The 25208-nt window shown below is 49.1% G+C and overlaps 3 protein-coding genes across 3 annotated transcripts in view; all 3 read right to left on the minus strand.

Annotated features, from left to right (window-relative positions):
* LOC308611350 (spermatogenesis-associated protein 31D4-like) overlaps window positions 1-24982 on the minus strand; it is a gene marked incomplete at its 3' end in the record, with an annotated part of 105658 nt that extends 80676 nt beyond the window's left edge. Inside the window, 4 exon segments of the mRNA XM_081260169.1 lie at window positions 21578-22451; window positions 22730-22790; window positions 23367-23412; window positions 24224-24982. Coding sequence (XP_081116295.1) covers window positions 21578-22451; window positions 22730-22790; window positions 23367-23412; window positions 24224-24658 — 1416 coding nt within the window. The 5' untranslated portion in view covers window positions 24659-24982.
* LOC308611387 (spermatogenesis-associated protein 31D1-like) lies at window positions 164-18986 on the minus strand (the record flags this gene model as incomplete). Its single annotated transcript, XM_081260194.1, is given in 7 exon segments — window positions 164-184; window positions 188-3397; window positions 7078-7369; window positions 13848-14383; window positions 14537-15245; window positions 17533-18095; window positions 18222-18986. Coding segments are annotated over 7 exon segments (6096 nt in total).
* Window positions 3402-5118, minus strand: LOC308611388 (spermatogenesis-associated protein 31D1-like; the record flags this gene model as incomplete). The annotated part of the gene is made up of 2 exons (XM_081260195.1): window positions 3402-3414; window positions 3926-5118. 2 exons carry the CDS (start codon window positions 5116-5118, stop codon window positions 3402-3404), a joined length of 1206 nt encoding a protein of 401 aa, XP_081116321.1.
* Window positions 24983-25208: the final 226 nt, after the last annotated feature.

The raw sequence follows: 25208 nt of genomic DNA on the forward strand, positions 1-25208 counted from the left end.
AGCAATCAGTAAGAGCTGAACTATCTCCTTCCTTTCGCTTACACATAAGCCCTGAGTTACCCAAAACCCATGCCCCCAACACAGTACACAGTACACAGAAAAGATACACTATTATTAGATAAATATTTATTGGGGAGAATCAATAATCTCTACAAGGAAGGAGTTATTTCTGGATGGGAAGTCTTCATCCCTGGAAATTCTGGGGCAGTGTTTTCTGTCTAGACAGTAGAGACAGATGTCTGAACACAGGGCCTTCAGCAGTGCTGAGCGCAGTGGTGGGTGCCTGGCCAGCTTGACGCCTGCGGGTGGGGCTTGGATGGGGCACAGGCTCCCTGTGGGACACTGGTGGGGGATGTTTGTGACACAGTCGCTGGTCCTTGAATGCCACAACTTTCTGGGGGTGTCTCTTCTTATCTCTGATCTGTCTTGTACTACTTGGAGGATAACTCTGGCCAGCAAAGATAGCTTCTTGATGGCAGGACTTGATATTTGTCAGTTTACAGGAGGGAGCCCTGTGGTTGAAAGGATGCCCCTGGACAGGCTCTGTCCAGACCTGCACTTGCGCCTTTTGCTGAGTTTTCCTAAACTGCACTGGGGAAGGAAGGGGCTCTTGAGAGTAGGTGACATCCATTGCATACTGACACCCCGGTTTCTCATCTAGGAACTTCCTGATGCCTGTCGCGATTTTCTGAGCTTCAGTTGTCCCAGTCAAGGCAGCTCTACTTTTAACTAGGCCTCTGTTCTGCACAGTTGATATGGGGCTGCCCTTTTCCTGGGCATCTTCTTGCCTTTTGTATTTTATCCCAGAAAAAAGCCATTGCAAGAAGTGCTTCATTCTTTTTCTGATATGGCCTTCAGGAAGAGGCTGTCCCTTCTGTGATAGCATCTGGGAAGACTTGCTCGCAAGTGTCTTCTCTAGTACCATCTCCTGAGTAGGGAAACGCTTCCTTCTAAGTTGGGATGTCCCAAACCCTTTATCCCCTCGATCAAGCTCTTCTGCCTTGGGCTCCAGCGGGCTCACTCTCTTTGCAGTTGGTGGGAAATTCTTATCCTGGCACCTCCTTAAAGCATGCTTAGGGACCCAAGGTTCCTGCTGCTGCTCCATCCTGATTCCTCTGTCCTCCAAATGGACATGCAGCACCTGGGAAGCTCCCATGTCCCCACCTGAGACACCCTGGGCATGAGTCAGTGAGGCCTCGTTAGTCAAGTTATCTGAAGCAAGGGATGCGTCAGTGGGTTGGCCTTGAGCCTGGCTATGCTCCCTGTTCTCCAGTTTAAAGTTCAACTCACTGAACAGTTGTTCTTTAAGGTCTAATGATTTAGGATCTTGGGGAACTGGTAATTTGGGTGGGGGGCTTCCAGTGGTCACGGTAGTTTCTACTTTATTCTCATTCACATTTATCATTTGGGAGCTCCCTGGCTTGCTAGTTGCCAACATGTCACTAGTTTTTAATTGAAGAGTGTCAAGCTCCTCAGCCGTGAATACCTCCCTAGACCATCTGGGCATTGAAACAGGTTCTGACTTCTCCACCTTTTTGCCCTGTTGCATTTCTCCTTTATCACTGGAACTCACACTCTTACGCTTTGGCTCATAGGGCCCAGCTTGCTTTGCAAGCAGCTTTTGGGGATATCTGTTGGCTAGTTGAGTCTGTCTATGACCTGCTTTCCCTGTGATGCAGAGGGAGACAGGCAGACGAGTCTGTCTGGCATCCTTAATTCTCTGAACACCCTCTGCCAGCCCACGGTTGACATCAGAGCGTGGTTGTCTCAGGACCCTCTGTCCTCCTTTGCCCACAGGTGAGGTGGCAGGGAGAGAACGATCCAGGTCAGGGGCTGAATTTGTTGTTCCCACTTTGTCTCCATGGAGAGATGCAGAGCTTCCTCTCAAGGACTTGAAGCTCCCAGATTTGGAGTCTGCCTCAGAAATCACATTGGTTGAGGAGGGCAAGTTGGCATGAGACAAGGACGGGCATGAGGCATCTTTCAATTTAAAGATCTGTATGGATTCAAGGACCTTGCGGGGAAGGGCCCACAACATCCTCATAGGAAACCTTTTAATATGGGCTTCCAGCATCTGTTGTGGACTGGAATCAACAAAAGTCAGGTCCTGGAAGGTATTCAGGGGGTAGGCCTCACCCACTGATGAGGGCAAACTTCTCTGTTTTGTTTGTGTGTGGGATTTCACAGAAAGAAGCAATGTTTCCTTGATAGCATGCCATGAATTACGCACAGTCTCAGGGAGCCGACCCTCATGTATGTCCTCCAACTTCTTGCTCAAATGTACTTTTAGGACATTTTCAAGTTGTCTCCGACTTAGACTCTTTGCTGACACCCTTGAATTTTTCTCTGAGAGACTCACCATCTGACTGTTTAGGTCTTTCTCAGAGTCATACCCCAGATCCTTACCTGAAGAGCTCTTTGGGTCATTCAACAGGTGATCTTTTGGGCCATTCTCTAGGCTGTGTCCCAGATCTTTCCCCACATCTTCCTCTAGCTGGAACATTTCTGAGCTCCTCTCATGGAAGCTTCCAGTTTGGCTCAATCCAACATTTACATTTTTGCTGCTCTGACCCTTAAACACAGAGGTCAGTGAGACTCCATTATTGCTCTCCGACTCAGATGCCTCTGAAAAACCATTTGGAGGCAATCTCAGTGACACAGACTCGTAGATTCTGTGGGGCAGGCCCCACTCGTGCTGGATGAACCTCTTTCGAAGATGATGCTCTAGTTTCTTCCGAAGTTCATGACTGAGAGGAAACTCCCCAGGAAGGACGGAGATTGAAACGTGGGCCTGGGGGGCCCAGTGGCGAGGAGTGTTAGGAGCTGATGGACAAAAGTCTTCCCGAGATCTTTGGACCACAGAGGGTAAACCCCACAAATTTTCCTGTTGTTTCTGCAAAATGTTCCATTCCAGCTGTTGAATTTCAGATGAGGAGGGAGACTCTGACTCCTCCTGAGGTCTGTGGAGACTTACTCCACAGATCCTAATCTGGGGTAGAAGATCAGATGGTATGCCTGGGAGTGGGGATTGAAGGTCGGCCTGGGACTGGACCTGAGTGAGAGGTAGGGGCTGAGATTGAGGCAGGGTTTGAGGCAAGGGTTCAGGCTGAATCTCAGGCAAGGACAGAGGCAGGGGATCGGGAAGCACTGGTGATTCTTGGCCTGTGGAGGCATTCGAGTTTCCATTGAAAATAAAGACTGAGGAACTGTCAGCCAAGACATGAACAGCAGAGGGCAAGGACTCGCTGTGCAGAGACGGGAGACCCCAGAAGAACTGGATAGGTTTTTGCTGTAAATGGTCCTCCAGGGTCTTAGGATATGGGGGCTGCTGATGCACATGCAGCTCCTTTGGTTTGTCTTTGCTGCTCCAAAAGGGAGGGCACACTGCCGAGTCATGCTTATCAGCAATTGACTCTGACATTTTCCATAAAAGACCTATCTCCCCTACTTCTCTAAAGGATATAAAACATTCAGTGACGGGGGAGATGTGGGCTGCTATACATGTTCATTAAGGCTAAGCTAAGCGGCAGAAGACAAAGCCCACCTCCTCAAATTTCATCAGGGAGGAAATGGGCTTTGGGGCGGGGCGGGGGTGGGGTGGCGGGGGTGGAAGGGGCACAATATCTATTTCTCAGCAAGAACTCCAGAGGACTGGTCACCTTTTAGCCAAAGCCAAAGGAAGCAATCAGTAAGAGCTGAACTATCTCCTTCCTTTCCCTTACACATAAGCCCTGAGTTACCCAAAACCCATGCCCCCAACACAGTACACAGTACACAGAAAAGATACACTATTATTAGATAAATATTTATTGGGGAGAATCAATAATCTCTACAAGGAAGGAGTTATTTCTGGATGGGAAGTCTTCATCCCTGGAAATTCTGGGGCAGTGTTTTCTGTCTAGACAGTAGAGACAGATGTCTGAACACAGGGCCTTCAGCAGTGCTGAGCGCAGTGGTGGGTGCCTGGCCAGCTTGACGCCTGCGGGTGGGGCTTGGATGGGGCACAGGCTCCCTGTGGGACACTGGTGGGGGATGTTTGTGACACAGTCGCTGGTCCTTGAATGCCACAACTTTCTGGGGGTGTCTCTTCTTATCTCTGATCTGTCTTGTACTACTTGGAAGATAACTCTGGCCAGCAAAGATAGCTTCTTGATGGCAGGACTTGATATTTGTCAGTTTACAGGAGGGAGCCCTGTGGTTGAAAGGATGCCCCTGGACAGGCTCTGTCCAGACCTGCACTTGCGCCTTTTGCTGAGTTTTCCTAAACTGCACTGGGGAAGGAAGGGGCTCTTGAGAGTAGGTGACATCCATTGCATACTGACACCCCGGTTTCTCATCTAGGAACTTCCTGATGCCTGTCGCGATTTTCTGAGCTTCAGTTGTCCCAGTCAAGGCAGCTCTACTTTTAACTAGGCCTCTGTTCTGCACAGTTGATATGGGGCTGCCCTTTTCCTGGGCATCTTCTTGCCTTTTGTATTTTATCCCAGAAAAAAGCCATTGCAAGAAGTGCTTCATTCTTTTTCTGATATGGCCTTCAGGAAGAGGCTGTCCCTTCTGTGATAGCATCTGGGAAGACTTGCTCGCAAGTGTCTTCTCTAGTACCATCTCCTGAGTAGGGAAACGCTTCCTCCTAAGTTGGGATGTCCCGAACCCTTTATCCCCTCGATCAAGCTCTTCTGCCTTGGGCTCCAGAGGGCTCACTCTCTTTGCAGTTGGTGGGAAATTCTTATCCTGGCACCTCCTTAAGGCATGCTTAGGGACCCAAGGTTCCTGCTGCTGCTCCATCCTGATTCCTCTGTCCTCCAAATGGACATGCAGCACCTGGGAAGCTCCCATGTCCCCACCTGAGACACCCTGGGCATGAGTCAGTGAGGCCTCGTAAGTCAAGTTATCTGAAGCAAGGGATGTGTCAGTGGGTTGGCCTTGAGCCTGGCTATGCTCCCTGTTCTCCAGTTTAAAGTTCAACTCACTGAACAGTTGTTCTTTAAGGTCTAATGATTTAGGATCTTGGGGAACTGGTAATTTGGGTGGGGGGCTTCCAGTGGTCACGGTAGTTTCTACTTTATTCTCATTCACATTTATCATTTGGGAGCTCCCTGGCTTGCTAGTTGCCAACATGTCACTAGTTTTTAATTGAAGAGTGTCAAGCTCCTCAGCCGTGAATACCTCCCTAGACCATCTGGGCATTGAAACAGGTTCTGACTTCTCCACCTTTTTGCCCTGTTGCATTTCTCCTTTATCACTGGAACTCACACTCTTACGCTTTGGCTCATAGGCCCCAGCTTGCTTTGCAAGCAGCTTTTGGGGACATCTGTTGGCTAGTTGAGTCTGTCTATGACCTGCATTCCCTGTGATGCAGAGGGACACAGGCAGACGAGTCTGTCTGGCATCCTTAATTCTCTGAACACCCTCTGCCAGCCCACGGTTGACATCAGAGCGTGGTTGTCTCTGGACCCTCTGTCCTCCTTTGCCCACAGGTGAGGTGGCAGGGAGAGAACGATCCAGGTCAGGGGCTGAATTTGTTGTTCCCACTTTGTCTCCATGGAGAGATGCAGAGCTTCCTCTCAAGGACTTGAAGCTCCCAGATTTGGAGTCTGCCTCAGAAATCACATTGGTTGAGGAGGGCAAGTTGGCATGAGACAAGGACTGGCATGAGGCATCTTTCAATTTAAAGATCTGTATGGATTCAAGGACCTTGCGGGGAAGGGCCCACAACATCCTCATAGGAAACCTTTTAATATGGGCTTCCAGCATCTGTTGTGGGCTGGAATCAACAAAAGTCAGGTCCTGGAAGGTATTCAGGGGGTAGGCCTCACCCACTGATGAGGGCAAACTTCTCTGTTTTGTTTGGGTGTGGGATTTCACAGAAAGAAGCAATGTTTGCTTGATAGCATGCCATGAATTACGCACAGTCTCAGGGAGCCGACCCTCATGTATGTCCTCCAACTTCTTGCTCAAATGTACTTTTAGGACATTTTCAAGTTGTCTCCGACTTAGACTCTTTGCTGACACCCTTGAATTTTTCTCTGAGAGACTCACCATCTGACTGTTTAGGTCTTTCTCAGAGTCATACCCCAGATCCTTACCTGAAGAGCTCTTTGGGTCATTCAACAGGTGATCTTTTGGGCCATTCTCTAGGCTGTGTCCCAGATCATTCCCCACATCTTCCTCTAGCTGGAACATTTCTGAGCTCCTCTCATGGAAGCTTCCAGTTTGGCTCAATCCAACATTTACATTTTTGCTGCTCTGACCCTTAAACACAGAGGTCAGTGAGACTCCATTATTGCTCTCCGACTCAGATGCCTCTGAAAAACCATTTGGAGGCAATCTCAGTGACACAGACTCGTAGATTCTGTGGGGCAGGCCCCACTCGTGCTGGATGAACCTCTTTCGAAGGTGATGCTCTAGTTTCTTCCGAAGTTCATCACTGAGAGGAAACTCCCCAGGAAGGACGGAGATTGAAACGTGGGCCTGGGGGGCCCAGTGGCGAGGAGTGTTAGGAGCTGATGGACAAAAGTCTTCCCGAGATCTTTGGACCACAGAGGGTAAACCCCACAAATTTTCCTGTTGTTTCTGCAAAATGTTCCATTCCAGCTGTTGAATTTCAGATGAGGAGGGAGACTCTGACTCCTCCTGAGGTCTGTGGAGACTTACTCCACAGATCCTAATCTGGGGTAGAAGATCAGATGGTATGCCTGGGAGTGGGGATTGAAGGTCGGCCTGGGACTGGACCTGAGTGAGAGGTAGGGGCTGAGATTGAGGCAGGGTTTGAGGCAAGGGTTCAGGCTGAATCTCAGGCAAGGACAGAGGCAGGGGATCGGGAAGCACTGGTGATTCTTGGCCTGTGGAGGCATTCGAGTTTCCATTGAAAATAAAGACTGAGGAACTGTCAGCCAAGACATGAACAGCAGAGGGCAAGGACTCGCTGTGCAGAGACGGGAGACCCCAGAAGAACTGGATAGGTTTTTGCTGTAAATGGTCCTCCAGGGTCTTAGGATATGGGGGCTGCTGATGCACATGCAGCTCCTTTGGTTTGTCTTTGCTGCTCCCAAAGGGAGGGCACACTGCCGAGTCATGCTTATCAGCAATTGACTCTGACATTTTCCATGAAGAATTTAGTTGGTAGTCTGGCCTAAGTTGTTCTGGAAAAGAATCTTTTCTCTTTTCCTTTTCCTTCCACATCAGGAAATCGCTCCTCTTTTGGATTTGTGTCTCCGGGAGTGTCGGGACATCAGGACTGAGAAATGAGAGGTTCCGAAGTTCATCACAGAGAGGAAACTCCCCAGGAAGGACGGAGATTGAAACATGGGCCTGGGGGGCCCAGTGGCGAGGAGTGTTAGGAGCTGATGGACAAAAGTCTTCTCGAGATCTTTGGACCACAGAGGGTAAACCCCACAAATTTTCCTGTTGTTTCTGCAAAATATTCCATTCCAGCTGTTGAATTTCAGATGAGGAGAGAGACTCTGACTCCTCCTGAGGTCTGTGGAGACTTACTCCACAGATCCTAATCTGGGGTAGAGGATCAGATGGTATGCCTGGGAGTGGGGATTGAGGGTCGGCCTGGGACTGGACCTGAGTGAGAGGTAGGGGCTGAGATTGAGGCAGGGTTTGAGGCAAGGGTTCAGGCTGAATCTCAGGCAAGGACAGAGGCAGGGGATCGGGAAGCACTGGTGATTCTTGGCCTGTGGAGACATTCGAGTTTCCATTGAAAATAAAGACTGAGGAACTGTCAGCCAAGACATGAACAGCAGAGGGCAAGGACTCGCTGTGCAGAGACGGGAGACCCCAGAAGAACTGGATATGTTTTTGCTGTAAATGGTCCTCCAGGGTCTTAGGATATGGGGGCTGCTGATGCACATGCAGCTCCTTTGGTTTGTCTTTGCTGCTCCAAAAGGGAGGGCACACTGCCGAGTCATGCTTATCAGCAATTGACTCTGACATTTTCCATAAAAGACCTATCTCCCCTACTTCTCTAAAGGATATAAAACATTCAGTGACGGGGGAGATGTGGGCTGCTATACATGTTCATTAAGGCTAAGCTAAGCGGCAGAAGACAAAGCCCACCTCCTCAAATTTCATCAGGGAGGAATTGGGCTTTGGGGCGGGGCGGGGGTGGGGTGGCGGGGGTGGAAGGGGCACAATATCTATTTCTCAGCAAGAACTCCAGAGGACTGGTCACCTTTTAGCCAAAGCCAAAGGAAGCAATCAGTAAGAGCTGAACTATCTCCTTCCTTTCGCTTACACATAAGCCCTGAGTTACCCAAAACCCATGCCCCCAACACAGTACACAGTACACAGAAAAGATACACTATTATTAGATAAATATTTATTGGGGAGAATCAATAATCTCTACAAGGAAGGAGTTATTTCTGGATGGGAAGTCTTCATCCCTGGAAATTCTGGGGCAGTGTTTTCTGTCTAGACAGTAGAGACAGATGTCTGAACACAGGGCCTTCAGCAGTGCTGAGCGCAGTGGTGAGTGCCTGGCCAGCTTGACGCCTGCGGGTGGGGCTTGGATGGGGCACAGGCTCCCTGTGGGACACTGGTGGGGGATGTTTGTGACACAGTCGCTGGTCCTTGAATGCCACAACTTTCTGGGGGTGTCTCTTCTTATCTCTGATCTGTCTTGTACTACTTGGAGGATAACTCTGGCCAGCAAAGATAGCTTCTTGATGGCAGGACTTGATATTTGTCAGTTTACAGGAGGGAGCCCTGTGGTTGAAAGGATGCCCCTGGACAGGCTCTGTCCAGACCTGCACTTGCGCCTTTTGCTGAGTTTTCCTAAACTGCACTGGGGAAGGAAGGGGCTCTTGAGAGTAGGTGACATCCATTGCATACTGACACCCCGGTTTCTCATCTAGGAACTTCCTGATGCCTGTCGCGATTTTCTGAGCTTCAGTTGTCCCAGTCAAGGCAGCTCTACTTTTAACTAGGCCTCTGTTCTGCACAGTTGATATGGGGCTGCCCTTTTCCTGGGCATCTTCTTGCCTTTTGTATTTTATCCCAGAAAAAAGCCATTGCAAGAAGTGCTTCCTTCTTTTTCTGATATGGCCTTCAGGAAGAGGCTGTCCCTTCTGTGATAGCATCTGGGAAGACTTGCTCGCAAGTGTCTTCTCTAGTACCATCTCCTGAGTAGGGAAACGCTTCCTCCTAAGTTGGGATGTCCCGAACCCTTTATCCCCTCGATCAAGCTCTTCTGCCTTGGGCTCCAGAGGGCTCACTCTCTTTGCAGTTGGTGGGAAATTCTTATCCTGGCACCTCCTTAAGGCATGCTTAGGGACCCAAGGTTCCTGCTGCTGCTCCATCCTGATTCCTCTGTCCTCCAAATGGACATGCAGCACCTGGGAAGCTCCCATGGCCCCACCTGAGACACCCTGGGCATGAGTCAGTGAGGCCTCGTAAGTCAAGTTATCTGAAGCAAGGGATGTGTCAGTGGGTTGGCCTTGAGCCTGGCTATGCTCCCTGTTCTCCAGTTTAAAGTTCAACTCACTGAGCAGTTGTTCTTTAAGGTCTAATGATTTAGGATCTTGGGGAACTGGTAATTTGGGTGGGGGGCTTCCAGTGGTCACGGTAGTTTCTACTTTATTCTCATTCACATTTATCATTTGGGAGCTCCCTGGCTTGCTAGTTGCCAACATGTCACTAGTTTTTAATTGAAGAGTGTCAAGCTCCTCAGCCGTGAATACCTCCCTAGACCATCTGGGCATTGAAACAGGTTCTGACTTCTCCACCTTTTTGCCCTGTTGCATTTCTCCTTTATCACTGGAACTCACACTCTTACGCTTTGGCTCATAGGCCCCAGCTTGCTTTGCAAGCAGCTTTTGGGGACATCTGTTGGCTAGTTGAATCTGTCTATGACCTGCTTTCCCTGTGATGCAGAGGGACACAGGCAGACGAGTCTGTCTGGCATCCTTAATTCTCTGAACACCCTCTGCCAGCCCACGGTTGACATCAGAGTGTGGTTGTCTCAGGACCCTCTGTCCTCCTTTGCCCACAGGTGAGGTGGCAGGGAGAGAACGATCCAGGTCAGGGGCTGAATTTGTTGTTCCCACTTTGTCTCCATGGAGAGATGCAGAGCTTCCTCTCAAGGACTTGAAGCTCCCAGATTTGGAGTCTGCCTCAGAAATCACATTGGTTGAGGAGGGCAAGTTGGCATGAGACAAGGACTGGCATGAGGCATCTTTCAATTTAAAGATCTGTATGAATTCAAGGACCTTGCGGGAAAGGGCCCACAACATCCTCATAGGAAACCTTTTAATATGGGCTTCCAGCATCTGTTGTGGACTGGAATCAACAAAAGTCAGGTCCTGGAAGGTATTCAGGGGGTAGGCCTCACCCACTGATGAGGGCAAACTTCTCTGTTTTGTTTGGGTGTGGGATTTCACAGAAAGAAGCAATGTTTGCTTGATAGCATGCCATGAATTACGCACAGTCTCAGGGAGCCGACCCTCATGTATGTCCTCCAACTTCTTGCTCAAATGTACTTTTAGGACATTTTCAAGTTGTCTCCGACTTAGACTCTTTGCTGACACCCTTGAATTTTTCTCTGAGAGACTCATCATCTGACTGTTTAGGTCTTTCTCAGAGTCATACCCCAGATCCTTACCTGAAGAGCTCTTTGGGTCATTCAACAGGTGATCTTTTGGGCCATTCTCTAGGCTGTGTCCCAGATCTTTCCCCACATCTTCCTCTAGCTGGAACATTTCTGAGCACCTCTCATGGAAGCTTCCAGTTTGGCTCAATCCAACATTTACATTTTTGCTGCTCTGACCCTTAAACACAGAGGTCAGTGAGACTCCATTATTGCTCTCCGACTCAGATGCCTCTGAAAAACCATTTGGAGGCAATCTCAGTGACACAGACTCGTAGATTCTGTGGGGCAGGCCCCACTCGTGCTGGATGAACCTCTTTCGAAGGTGATGCTCTAGTTTCTTCCGAAGTTCATCACTGAGAGGAAACTCCCCAGGAAGGACGGAGATTGAAACGTGGGCCTGGGGGGCCCAGTGGCGAGGAGTGTTAGGAGCTGATGGACAAAAGTCTTCCCGAGATCTTTGGACCACAGAGGGTAAACCCCACAAATTTTCCTGTTGTTTCTGCAAAATGTTCCATTCCAGCTGTTGAATTTCAGATGAGGAGGGAGACTCTGACTCCTCCTGAGGTCTGTGGAGACTTACTCCACAGATCCTAATCTGGGGTAGAAGATCAGATGGTATGCCTGGGAGTGGGGATTGAAGGTCGGCCTGGGACTGGACCTGAGTGAGAGGTAGGGGCTGAGATTGAGGCAGGGTTTGAGGCAAGGGTTCAGGCTGAATCTCAGGCAAGGACAGAGGCAGGGGATCGGGAAGCACTGGTGATTCTTGGCCTGTGGAGGCATTCGAGTTTCCTTTGAAAATAAAGACTGAGGAACTGTCAGCCAAGACATGAACAGCAGAGGGCAAGGACTCGCTGTGCAGAGACGGGAGACCCCAGAAGAACTGGATAGGTTTTTGCTGTAAATGGTCCTCCAGGGTCTTAGGATATGGGGGCTGCTGATGCACATGCAGCTCCTTTGGTTTGTCTTTGCTGCTCCAAAAGGGAGGGCACACTGCCGAGTCATGCTTATCAGCAATTGACTCTGACATTTTCCATAAAAGACCTATCTCCCCTACTTCTCTAAAGGATATAAAACATTCAGTGACGGGGGAGATGTGGGCTGCTATACATGTTCATTAAGGCTAAGCTAAGCGGCAGAAGACAAAGCCCACCTCCTCAAATTTCATCAGGGAGGAAATGGGCTTTGGGGCGGGGCGGGGGTGGGGTGGCGGGGGTGGAAGGGGCACAATATCTATTTCTCAGCAAGAACTCCAGAGGACTGGTCACCTTTTAGCCAAAGCCAAAGGAAGCAATCAGTAAGAGCTGAACTATCTCCTTCCTTTCCCTTACACATAAGCCCTGAGTTACCCAAAACCCATGCCCCCAACACAGTACACAGTACACAGAAAAGATACACTATTATTAGATAAATATTTATTGGGGAGAATCAATAATCTCTACAAGGAAGGAGTTATTTCTGGATGGGAAGTCTTCATCCCTGGAAATTCTGGGGCAGTGTTTTCTGTCTAGACAGTAGAGACAGATGTCTGAACACAGGGCCTTCAGCAGTGCTGAGCGCAGTGGTGGGTGCCTGGCCAGCTTGACGCCTGCGGGTGGGGCTTGGATGGGGCACAGGCTCCCTGTGGGACACTGGTGGGGGATGTTTGTGACACAGTCGCTGGTCCTTGAATGCCACAACTTTCTGGGAGTGTCTCTTCTTATCTCTGATCTGTCTTGTACTACTTGGAGGATAACTCTGGCCAGCAAAGATAGCTTCTTGATGGCAGGACTTGATATTTGTCAGTTTACAGGAGGGAGCCCTGTGGTTGAAAGGATGCCCCTGGACAGGCTCTGTCCAGACCTGCACTTGCGCCTTTTGCTGAGTTTTCCTAAACTGCACTGGGGAAGGAAGGGGCTCTTGAGAGTAGGTGACATCCATTGCATACTGACACCCCGGTTTCTCATCTAGGAACTTCCTGATGCCTGTCGCGATTTTCTGAGCTTCAGTTGTCCCAGTCAAGGCAGCTCTACTTTTAACTAGGCCTCTGTTCTGCACAGTTGATATGGGGCTGCCCTTTTCCTGGGCATCTTCTTGCCTTTTGTATTTTATCCCAGAAAAAAGCCATTGCAAGAAGTGCTTCATTCTTTTTCTGATATGGCCTTCAGGAAGAGGCTGTCCCTTCTGTGATAGCATCTGGGAAGACTTGCTCGCAAGTGTCTTCTCTAGTTCCATCTCCTGAGTAGGGAAACGCTTCCTCCTAAGTTGGGATGTCCCGAACCCTTTATCCCCTCGATCAAGCTCTTCTGCCTTGGGCTCCAGAGGGCTCACTCTCTTTGCAGTTGGTGGGAAATTCTTATCCTGGCACCTCCTTAAGGCATGCTTAGGGACCCAAGGTTCCTGCTGCTGCTCCATCCTGATTCCTCTGTCCTCCAAATGGACATGCAGCACCTGGGAAGCTCCCATGGCCCCACCTGAGACACCCTGGGCATGAGTCAGTGAGGCCTCGTAAGTCAAGTTATCTGAAGCAAGGGATGTGTCAGTGGGTTGGCCTTGAGCCTGGCTATGCTCCCTGTTCTCCAGTTTAAAGTTCAACTCACTGAGCAGTTGTTCTTTAAGGTCTAATGATTTAGGATCTTGGGGAACTGGTAATTTGGGTGGGGGGCTTCCAGTGGTCACGGTAGTTTCTACTTTATTCTCATTCACATTTATCATTTGGGAGCTCCCTGGCTTGCTAGTTGCCAACATGTCACTAGTTTTTAATTGAAGAGTGTCAAGCTCCTCAGCCGTGAATACCTCCCTAGACCATCTGGGCATTGAAACAGGTTCTGACTTCTCCACCTTTTTGCCCTGTTGCATTTCTCCTTTATCACTGGAACTCACACTCTTACGCTTTGGCTCATAGGCCCCAGCTTGCTTTGCAAGCAGCTTTTGGGGATATCTGTTGTCTAGTTGAGTCTGTCTATGACCTGCTTTCCCTGTGATGCAGAGGGAGACAGGCAGACGAGTCTGTCTGGCATCCTTAATTCTCTGAACACCCTCTGCCAGCCCACGGTTGACATCAGAACGTGGTTGTCTCAGGACCCTCTGTCCTCCTTTGCCCACAGGTGAGGTGGCAGGGAGAGAACGATCCAGGTCAGGGGCTGAATTTGTTGTTCCCACTTTGTCTCCATGGAGAGATGCAGAGCTTCCTCTCAAGGACTTGAAGCTCTCAGATTTGGAGTCTGCCTCAGAAATCACATTGGTTGAGGAGGGCAAGTTGGCATGAGACAAGGACGGGAATGAGGCATCTTTCAATTTAAAGATCTGTATGGATTCAAGGACCTTGCGGGAAAGGGCCCACAACATCCTCATAGCAAACCTTTTAATATGGGCTTCCAGCATCTGTTGTGGACTGGAATCAACAAAAGTCAGGTCCTGGAAGGTATTCAGGGGGTAGGCCTCACCCACTGATGAGGGCAAACTTCTCTGTTTTGTTTGGGTGTGGGATTTCACAGAAAGAAGCAATGTTTGCTTGATAGCATGCCATGAATTACGCACAGTCTCAGGGAGCCGACCCTCATGTATGTCCTGCAACTTCTTGCTCAAATGTACTTTTAGGACATTTTCAAGTTGTCTCCGACTTAGACTCTTTGCTGACACCCTTGAATTTTTCTTTGAGAGACTCACCATCTGACTGTTTAGGTCTTTCTCAGAGTCATACCCCAGATCCTTACCTGAAGAGCTCTTTGGGTCATTCAACAGGTGATCTTTTGGGCCATTCTCTAGGCTGTGTCCCAGATCTTTCCCCACATCTTCCTCTAGCTGGAACATTTCTGAGCACCTCTCATGGAAGCTTCCAGTTTGGCTCAATCCAACATTTACATTTTTGCTGCTCTGACCCTTAAACACAGAGGTCAGTGAGACTCCATTATTGCTCTCCAACTCAGATGCCTCTGAAAAACCATTTGGAGGCAATCTCAGTGACACAGACTCGTAGATTCTGTGGGGCAGGCCCCACTCGTGCTGGATGAACCTCTTTCGAAGGTGATGCTCTAGTTTCTTCCGAAGTTCATCACTGAGAGGAAACTCCCCAGGAAGGACGGAGATTGAAACGTGGGCCTGGGGGGCCCAGTGGCGAGGAGTGTTAGGAGCTGATGGACAAAAGTCTTCCCGAGATCTTTGGACCACAGAGGGTAAACCCCACAAATTTTCCTGTTGTTTCTGCAAAATGTTCCATTCCAGCTGTTGAATTTCAGATGAGGAGAGAGACTCTGACTCCTCCTGAGGTCTGTGGAGACTTACTCCACAGATCCTAATCTGGGGTAGAAGATCAGATGGTATGCCTGGGAGTGGGGATTGAGGGTCGGCCTGGGACTGGACCTGAGTGAGAGGTAGGGGCTGAGATTGAGGCAGGGTTTGAGGCAAGGGTTCAGGCTGAATCTCAGGCAAGGACAGAGGCAGGGGATCGGGAAGCACTGGTGATTCTTGGCCTGTGGAGGCATTCGAGTTTCCTTTGAAAATAAAGACTGAGGAACTGTCAGCCAAGACATGAACAGCAGAGGGCAAGGACTCGCTGTGCAGAGACGGGAGACCCCAGAAGAACTGGATAGGTTTTTGCTGTAAATGGTCCTCCAGGGTCTTAGGATATGGGGGCTGCTGATGCACATGCAGCTCCTTTGGTTTGTCTTTGCTGCTCCAAAAGGGAGGGCACACTGCCGAGTCATGCTTATCAGCAATTGACTCTGACATTTTCCACAAAAGACCTATCTCCCCTACTTCTCTAAAGGATATAAAACATTCAGTGACGGGGGAGATGTGGGCTGCTATACATGTTCATTAAGGCTAAGCTAAGTGGCAGAAGACAAAGCCCACCTCCTCAAATTTCATCAGGGAGGAAATGGGCTTTGGGGCAGGGCGGGGCGGGGGTGGGGTGGCGGGGGTGGAAGGGGCACAATATCTATTTCTCAGCAAGAACTCCAGAGGACTGGTCACCTTTTAGCCAAAGCCAAAGGAAGCAATCAGTAAGAGCTGAACTATCTCCTTCCTTTCCCTTACACATAAGCCCTGAGTTACCCAAAACCCATGCCCCCAACACAGTACACAGTACACAGAAAAGATACACTATTATTAGATAAATATTTATTGGGGAGAATCAATAATCTCTACAAGGAAGGAGTTATTTCTGGATGGGAAGTCTTCATCCCTGGAAATTCTGGGGCAGTGTTTTCTGTCTAGACAGTAGAGACAGATGTCTGAACACAGGGCCTTCAGCAGTGCTGAGCGCAGTGGTGGGTGCCTGGCCAGCTTGACGCCTGCGGGTGGGGCTTGGATGGGGCACAGGCTCCCTGTGGGACACTGGTGGGGGATGTTTGTGACACAGTCGCTGGTCCTTGAATGCCACAACTTTCTGGGAGTGTCTCTTCTTATCTCTGATCTGTCTTGTACTACTTGGAGGATAACTGTGGCCAGCAAAGATAGCTTCTTGATGGCAGGACTTGATATTTGTCAGTTTACAGGAGGGAGCCCTGTGGTTGAAAGGATGCCCCTGGACAGGCTCTGTCCAGACCTGCACTTGCGCCTTTTGCTGAGTTTTCCTAAACTGCACTGGGGAAGGAAGGGGCTCTTGAGAGTAGGTGACATCCATTGCATACTGACACCCCGGTTTCTCATCTAGGAACTTCCTGATGCCTGTCGCGATTTTCTGAGCTTCAGTTGTCCCAGTCAAGGCAGCTCTACTTTTAACTAGGCCTCTGTTCTGCACAGTTGATATGGGGCTGCCCTTTTCCTGGGCATCTTCTTGCCTTTTGTATTTTATCCCAGAAAAAAGCCATTGCAAGAAGTGCTTCATTCTTTTTCTGATATGGCCTTCAGGAAGAGGCTGTCCCTTCTGTGATAGCATCTGGGAAGACTTGCTCGCAAGTGTCTTCTCTAGTACCATCTCCTGAGTAGGGAAACGCTTCCTCCTAAGTTGGGATGTCCCGAACCCTTTATCCCCTCGATCAAGCTCTTCTGCCTTGGGCTCCAGAGGGCTCACTCTCTTTGCAGTTGGTGGGAAATTCTTATCCTGGCACCTCCTTAAGGCATGCTTAGGGACCCAAGGTTCCTGCTGCTGCTCCATCCTGATTCCTCTGTCCTCCAAATGGACATGCAGCACCTGGGAAGCTCCCATGGCCCCACCTGAGACACCCTGGGCATGAGTCAGTGAGGCCTCGTAAGTCAAGTTATCTGAAGCAAGGGATGTGTCAGTGGGTTGGCCTTGAGCCTGGCTATGCTCCCTGTTCTCCAGTTTAAAGTTCAACTCACTGAGCAGTTGTTCTTTAAGGTCTAATGATTTAGGATCTTGGGGAACTGGTAATTTGGGTGGGGGGCTTCCAGTGGTCACGGTAGTTTCTACTTTATTCTCATTCACATTTATCATTTGGGAGCTCCCTGGCTTGCTAGTTGCCAACATGTCACTAGTTTTTAATTGAAGAGTGTCAAGCTCCTCAGCCGTGAATACCTCCCTAGACCATCTGGGCATTGAAACAGGTTCTGACTTCTCCACCTTTTTGCCCTGTTGCATTTCTCCTTTATCACTGGAACTCACACTCTTACGCTTTGGCTCATAGGCCCCAGCTTGCTTTGCAAGCAGCTTTTGGGGATATCTGTTGTCTAGTTGAGTCTGTCTATGACCTGCTTTCCCTGTGATGCAGAGGGAGACAGGCAGACGAGTCTGTCTGGCATCCTTAATTCTCTGAACACCCTCTGCCAGCCCACGGTTGACATCAGAACGTGGTTGTCTCAGGACCCTCTGTCCTCCTTTGCCCACAGGTGAGGTGGCAGGGAGAGAACGATCCAGGTCAGGGGCTGAATTTGTTGTTCCCACTTTGTCTCCATGGAGAGATGCAGAGCTTCCTCTCAAGGACTTGAAGCTCTCAGATTTGGAGTCTGCCTCAGAAATCACATTGGTTGAGGAGGGCAAGTTGGCATGAGACAAGGACGGGCATGAGGCATCTTTCAATTTAAAGATCTGTATGGATTCAAGGACCTTGCGGGGAAGGGCCCACAACATCCTCATAGGAAACCTTTTAATATGGGCTTCCAGCATCTGTTGTGGACTGGAATCAACAAAAGTCAGGTCCTGGAAGGTATTCAGGGGGTAGGCCTCACCCACTGATGAGGGCAAACTTCTCTGTTTTGTTTGGGTGTGGGATTTCACAGAAAGAAGCAATGTTTCCTTGATAGCATGCCATGAATTACGCACAGTCTCAGGGAGCCGACCCTCATGTATGTCCTCCAACTTCTTGCTCAAATGTACTTTTAGGACATTTTCAAGTTGTCTCCGACTTAGACTCTTTGCTGACACCCTTGAATTTTTCTCTGAGAGACTCACCATCTGACTGTTTAGGTCTTTCTCAGAGTCATACCCCAGATCCTTACCTGAAGAGCTCTTTGGGTCATTCAACAGGTGATCTTTTGGGCCATTCTCTAGGCTGTGTCCCAGATCTTTCCCCACATCTTCCTCTAGCTGGAACATTTCTGAGCTCCTCTCATGGAAGCTTCCAGTTTGGCTCAATCCAACATTTACATTTTTGCTGCTCTGACCCTTAAACACAGAGGTCAGTGAGACTCCATTATTGCTCTCCGACTCAGATGCCTCTGAAAAACCATTTGGAGGCAATCTCAGTGACACAGACTCGTAGATTCTGTGGGGCAGGCCCCACTCGTGCTGGATGAACCTCTTTCGAAGGTGATGCTCTAGTTTCTTCCGAAGTTCATCACTGAGAGGAAACTCCCCAGGAAGGACGGAGATTGAAACGTGGGCCTGGGGGGCCCAGTGGCGAGGAGTGTTAGGAGCTGATGGACAAAAGTCTTCCCGAGATCTTTGGACCACAGAGGGTAAACCCCACAAATTTTCCTGTTGTTTCTGCAAAATGTTCCATTCCAGCTGTTGAATTTCAGATGAGGAGAGAGACTCTGACTCCTCCTGAGGTCTGTGGAGACTTACTCCACAGATCCTAATCTGGGGTAGAAGATCAGATGGTATGCCTGGGAGTGGGGATTGAGGGTCGGCCTGGGACTGGACCTGAGTGAGAGGTAGGGGCTGAGATTGAGGCAGGGTTTGAGGCAAGGGTTCAGGCTGAATCTCAGGCAAGGACAGAGGCAGGGGATCGGGAAGCACTGGTGATTCTTGGCCTGTGGAGGCATTCGAGTTTCCATTGAAAATAAAGACTGAGGAACTGTCAGCCAAGACATGAACAGCAGAGGGCAAGGACTCGCTGTGCAGAGACGGGAGACCCCAGAAGAACTGGATAGGTTTTTGCTGTAAATGGTCCTCCAGGGTCTTAGGATATGGGGGCTGCTGATGCACATGCAGCTCCTTTGGTTTGTCTTTGCTGCTCCAAAAGGGAGGGCACACTGCCGAGTCATGCTTATCAGCAATTGACTCTGACATTTTCCATAAAAGACCTATCTCCCCTACTTCTCTAAAGGATATAAAACATTCAGTGACGGGGGAGATGTGGGCTGCTATACATGTTCATTAAGGCTAAGCTAAGCGGCAGAAGACAAAGCCCACCTCCTCAAATTTCATCAGGGAGGAAATGGGCTTTGGGTCGGGGCGGGGGTGGGGTGGCGGGGGTGGAAGGGGCACAATATCTATTTCTCAGCAAGAACTCCAGAGGACTGGTCACCTTTTAGCCAAAGCCAAAGGAAGCAATCAGTAAGAGCTGAACTATCTCCTTCCTTTCCCTTACACATAAGCCCTGAGTTACCCAAAACCCATGCCCCCAACACAGTACACAGTACACAGAAAAGATACACTATTATTAGATAAATATTTATTGGGGAGAATCAATAATCTCTACAAGGAAGGAGTTATTTCTGGATGGGAAGTCTTCATCCCTGGAAATTCTGGGGCAGTGTTTTCTGTCTAGACAGTAGAGACAGATGTCTGAACACAGGGCCTTCAGCAGTGCTGAGCGCAGTGGTGGGTGCCTGGCCAGCTTGACGCCTGCGGGTGGGGCTTGGATGGGGCACAGGCTCCCTGTGGGACACTGGTGGGGGATGTTTGTGACACAGTCGCTGGTCCTTGAATGCCACAACTTTCTGGGAGTGTCTCTTCTTATCTCTGATCTGTCTTGTACTACTTGGAGGATAACTCTGGCCAGCAAAGATAGCTTCTTGATGGCAGGACTTGATATTTGTCAGTTTACAGGAGGGAGCCCTGTGGTTGAAAGGATGCCCCTGGACAGGCTCTGTCCAGACCTGCACTTGCGCCTTTTGCTGAGTTTTCCTAAACTGCACTGGGGAAGGAAGGGGCTCTTGAGAGTAGGTGACATCCATTGCATACTGACACCCCGGTTTCTCATCTAGGAACTTCCTGATGCCTGTCGCGATTTTCTGAGCTTCAGTTGTCCCAGTCAAGGCAGCTCTACTTTTAACTAGGCCTCTGTTCTGCACAGTTGATATGGGGCTGCCCTTTTCCTGGGCATCTTCTTGCCTTTTGTATTTTATCCCAGAAAAAAGCCATTGCAAGAAGTGCTTCCTTCTTTTTCTGATATGGCCTTCAGGAAGAGGCTGTCCCTTCTGTGATAGCATCTGGGAAGACTTGCTCGCAAGTGTCTTCTCTAGTACCATCTCCTGAGTAGGGAAACGCTTCCTCCTAAGTTGGGATGTCCCGAACCCTTTATCCCCTCGATCAAGCTCTTCTGCCTTGGGCTCCAGAGGGCTCACTCTCTTTGCAGTTGGTGGGAAATTCTTATCCTGGCACCTCCTTAAGGCATGCTTAGGGACCCAAGGTTCCTGCTGCTGCTCCATCCTGATTCCTCTGTCCTCCAAATGGACATGCAGCACCTGGGAAGCTCCCATGTCCCCACCTGAGACACCCTGGGCATGAGTCAGTGAGGCCTCGTTAGTCAAGTTATCTGAAGCAAGGGATGTGTCAGTGGGTTGGCCTTGAGCCTGGCTATGCTCCCTGTTCTCCAGTTTAAAGTTCAACTCACTGAACAGTTGTTCTTTAAGGTCTAATGATTTAGGATCTTGGGGAACTGGTAATTTGGGTGGGGGGCTTCCAGTGGTCACGGTAGTTTCTACTTTATTCTCATTCACATTTATCATTTGGGAGCTCCCTGGCTTGCTAGTTGCCAACATGTCACTAGTTTTTAATTGAAGAGTGTCAAGCTCCTCAGCCGTGAATACCTCCCTAGACCATCTGGGCATTGAAACAGGTTCTGACTTCTCCACCTTTTTGCCCTGTTGCATTTCTCCTTTATCACTGGAACTCACACTCTTACGCTTTGGCTCATAGGCCCCAGCTTGCTTTGCAAGCAGCTTTTGGGGATATCTGTTGTCTAGTTGAGTCTGTCTATGACCTGCTTTCCCTGTGATGCAGAGGGAGACAGGCAGACGAGTCTGTCTGGCATCCTTAATTCTCTGAACACCCTCTGCCAGCCCACGGTTGACATCAGAGCGTGGTTGTCTCAGGACCCTCTGTCCTCCTTTGCCCACAGGTGAGGTGGCAGGGAGAGAACGATCCAGGTCAGGGGCTGAATTTGTTGTTCCCACTTTGTCTCCATGGAGAGATGCAGAGCTTCCTCTCAAGGACTTGAAGCTCCCAGATTTGGAGTCTGCCTCAGAAATCACATTGGTTGAGGAGGGCAAGTTGGCATGAGACAAGGACGGGCATGAGGCATCTTTCAATTTAAAGATCTGTATGGATTCAAGGACCTTGCGGGAAAGGGCCCACAACATCCTCATAGGAAACCTTTTAATATGGGCTTCCAGCATCTGTTGTGGACTGGAATCAACAAAAGTCAGGTCCTGGAAGGTATTCAGGGGGTAGGCCTCACCCACTGATGAGGGCAAACTTCTCTGTTTTGTTTGGGTGTGGGATTTCACAGAAAGAAGCAATGTTTGCTTGATAGCATGCCATGAATTACGCACAGTCTCAGGGAGCCGACCCTCATGTATGTCCTCCAACTTCTTGCTCAAATGTACTTTTAGGACATTTTCAAGTTGTCTCCGACTTAGACTCTTTGCTGACACCCTTGAATTTTTCTCTGAGAGACTCACCATTTGACTGTTTATGTCTTTCTCAGAGTCATACCCCAGATCCTTACCTGAAGAGCTCTTTGGGTCATTCAACAGGTGATCTTTTGGGCTATTCTCTAGGCTGTGTCCCAGACCTTTCCCCACATCTTCCTCTAGCTGGAACATTACACCAGGGCTTTCTGGAAGTGAGTTCTCAGGAACAGGCTTCAGTAAGATGGCAATTGATTTAGATTGAGTGACAGATAAAGTGCAGTCTGCCTGTGGTGAAACAGACAGAGCTGGTGGTGCATGATGACAAGCAAAAGAATCGGGGTGATTCATTGCCTGGGACAAATCTGGTAAGGGGTTGATATCTTGGGAAAGGGTGGGGTCAAGAGAGAAAACGGTATCCGGAGACAAAGTGGCCTCTCGTGGGAAAACAGGACCTGCTGTCTGAGTGTCACGTGGTAGGAGTCGGGGAAAGGCAGGGGGTTGGGGTGGGGAGTAGTCCACAGGGAATTTGGAATCCAAGGAAGGAAAAGGCTCTGGTGCCAGAGAATGACCCAATGGGGAGGGTGAAAAAGAGTCAAGTAAGGGGGTCTTTGGGTTAGGGGAGAGAACGGAGGTGGGCAGTGTGGTAGGCTCAAGCAGAGAGGCTGGTGTTAGGTCCCTTGGAGTGACTGTTGAGAAGGCAGGGGACAGAGTAAACGATGACTCAGTCACAGAAGCTGTGGAAGCCAACGGGGACACAGAGGAAGTAGAATCTTCCAGGGCCTCTGGGAGTAGCAGCCGACTGACCTCAGCAGTTGCATTATTACACACCTCACAGAAGGGGTCTGGACATAAGAGTTGACGCAAGCGGGTGGTGTCATCGTGCCGGCCCAGGGTGCTGCAGAAGACAGGAAGTACAAAGGTGCAACCAGGACCAGAACAAGGAAAGGGGGACCTGCTGGCCTGGCAGGGGTGGGGTCACTGGAAGCCTGCTGCCCCTTCACATTGCTCCACATCCATGAGTTCACAACATGCTCAGTAGCCCTCACCTCAAGGCCTTCATCACATACTCATTCCTATGCTACCCCCTGCCATGACTACAGCAGGTTGCACTGAATCCCTGGAATTGCATAGAACATGCTAAGGGGGGATCAGGAAAGAAGGGGAAAGAGTCACCTTTTCAGAATAGAAATCAGCTGCGTTTTCTCCTCTGTTTCTGTCTGGTGACATCTCCAACCTGAGAAACCAGGAGAGTGGGTTATATGTAATGAAGGTAGAAGCATAGGGATAATAAAGGAGTCCCCTTATGGGAAACCCTTGGGATATTAGACTCTGAAAGACCCAAGAATTAGTAGATGAGGTCAAATGGTCAGTGATATTAACATGTGTATGTTGCTTCTTGTAAAGTACTTTCACATGCATTTTATCTCATGTGATGCTCAAAACCACCATGTGAAGCCCAGAGATCAGTGTTGCCTTAGAGAGGGATCTGATCATCCAGGAAGTCAAAGGACTTTTACAAAGTCAGGACACAGAAGTTCTGACTCTTGACATCTCACCTGGCCACCTGTTGGGAAACACCCATTGCCCAGGTCCATCACTGCTTCATGCCCAGCGATGAGCAGAGCAGGGAATCTGAGAAGTGTCTCAGGCTCTGACTGCCTTCCCACAAGCCTCTCCTCTGAGAACTCTGGTCTCTGAGAGAAACTGTACCTAGCAGTTGACATCCTCAGAGATCAGGGACCTTGGATCTCCTGGAAAAGGCAGGAAGGGTCACCCTTGGAGAGTTCAGGTGGGATAGGCAGAACCTTACCTTTTGGTGTTCCACCTTTCCTTCTCCTCTTGGCTCTGCCCTGATGCTGAGAACAAAAGAAAAGAATGAAGGGCTGGGGCTCATTTCTCTCACTCTTCTCTAGGAAACTCAGATTTTCATTATCCATGAATAATATGACTCTCTTTTAATTAACAGAACTTTATGTTCCTTCTTTTTATCAATTTTAAAGGTTTAAAATGCTTTCCATTTTTTTCTTCTTTGACAAACTCAAAGAAGGACTTTCGACTATGAGGTCCACACTTGATATTCTCAGTCAGAAGTCATCTGCCCAAGGAGGGCCTAGCATCTGAGGCCAACAGTTACGTCCATGTCCCTCAGATAGGACCCTGTATCCTGGAGCTCAGGCTCCAGCCTATGGTCAGAGGCTCAGCATTGCTGCTCTGATCAGCCCAGCACAAAGGAAGGCTTTGTCGAGTGATGCCTGACATGAGAATGTGAGGCATGATCAAGCAATGGGGAACTCTGTTCTCCTGCAGAGATCCCAAACTCTCTAAATAACCCAACCCAGGGCCACAGAATTACTGTTTGGGATTTTATCCTGGAGTCCTCCAAACACTCAGATGGGACATGGGCTTCCACTGGAAGCAGCCGCAGAGCACAGGGAGACCAGGTCGGTGCTTTGTGACCGCCTGGAGGGGTGGGATGGAGAGGGTGGGAGGGAGGGAGATGCTTCAGGGAAGGGATGTGGGAACAGATGTATATGTATGACTGATTCACTTTGTTATAAAGCAGAAACTAATTAAAAAAAAATGCACACACACACACAAAAAATGTGGGAATAGAAATGGAAACAACAATAAAGAATCTCCGTTGGGGGCTCACCCAGGGCTGCTTACCTTTCGGATGTCTTTGGTTTTACTAAAGATAGATGAAAATGGCAAGCGCACCAGGTACCACAGGAACAGAAGAAGCAACCCCAACCCGCACAGGACGACGAGGTTTGGGTCAGTATCCAAGGATGTTGAGTCACAGCTCGGACATGGGTCAGTAAGCTGTTCAAAAATGAGAGAGCGTTCCATTTTCTGAATTCCGTTTTCTGAATCACAAGGCTGCTTGAAGTTACTGAAGTTATTGAGCAGTCCCAGGCCTGCATCACAGAGCACTGAAGAGTCACAAAGGGTTTCTGAGTGTGGGGGAGGGGACAACATGGAGAGGGTGTGTCCACGGCCCCTCCCCCACCCACCAGTCCAGCAACCCCTTCCGCCCCTGCTGGGCCTTCCAGGTCCCTCTGCCCTACCCTGCCATCCTATTTTCCAACTCCATCCTTTCATGGTTTCATATATTTACAGTAATGAAATTTTCTGCTTGTCCCATCGGTAACCCAGATACTACCTGGGTCCCCTCTACTGTTTGGTAGAAACTTGACTTGGGTCTCACCAATTCCACTGCCTTAAGTGTCTGAAATACTGTCTGGAATTTTTGCTTGTACCCACACATTTATACTCAGGATCATATATGTCCTTAAATCCATCTTTCCTATAGAATCTTTTCACTACGCAAACCCAGTTCTAAAGAACTTAAAAGTTCTTTTATCCAGTTTTGTGAATGTTGAATAGGGAATTTTGCTTTTTGTTGCAGTCAGCCGTTACCATCTTCAGTCAGAGGGGCTGACTCAAATAATTAAAATGAAGACTTCATTGTTCAACATTCACAAAACTAAAGTTACTATAAAATAAATGTAAATAATTAAACTTTCACGAGATCTTGAGGATAAGTCTGTAGCACTTATTTTTCTGAAGTTAGTGAAGCTTAAACTGCATAAAGACTTTTAGCACATGCTACACACACACACACACACACACACGCACCCTTTGACAAACC

The sequence above is a fragment of the Mesoplodon bidens genome (genome assembly GCF_964165515.1).
Source record: "Mesoplodon bidens genome assembly, contig: HAP1_SCAFFOLD_72, whole genome shotgun sequence".
Classification (NCBI taxonomy): Eukaryota; Metazoa; Chordata; class Mammalia; order Artiodactyla; family Ziphiidae; genus Mesoplodon; species Mesoplodon bidens.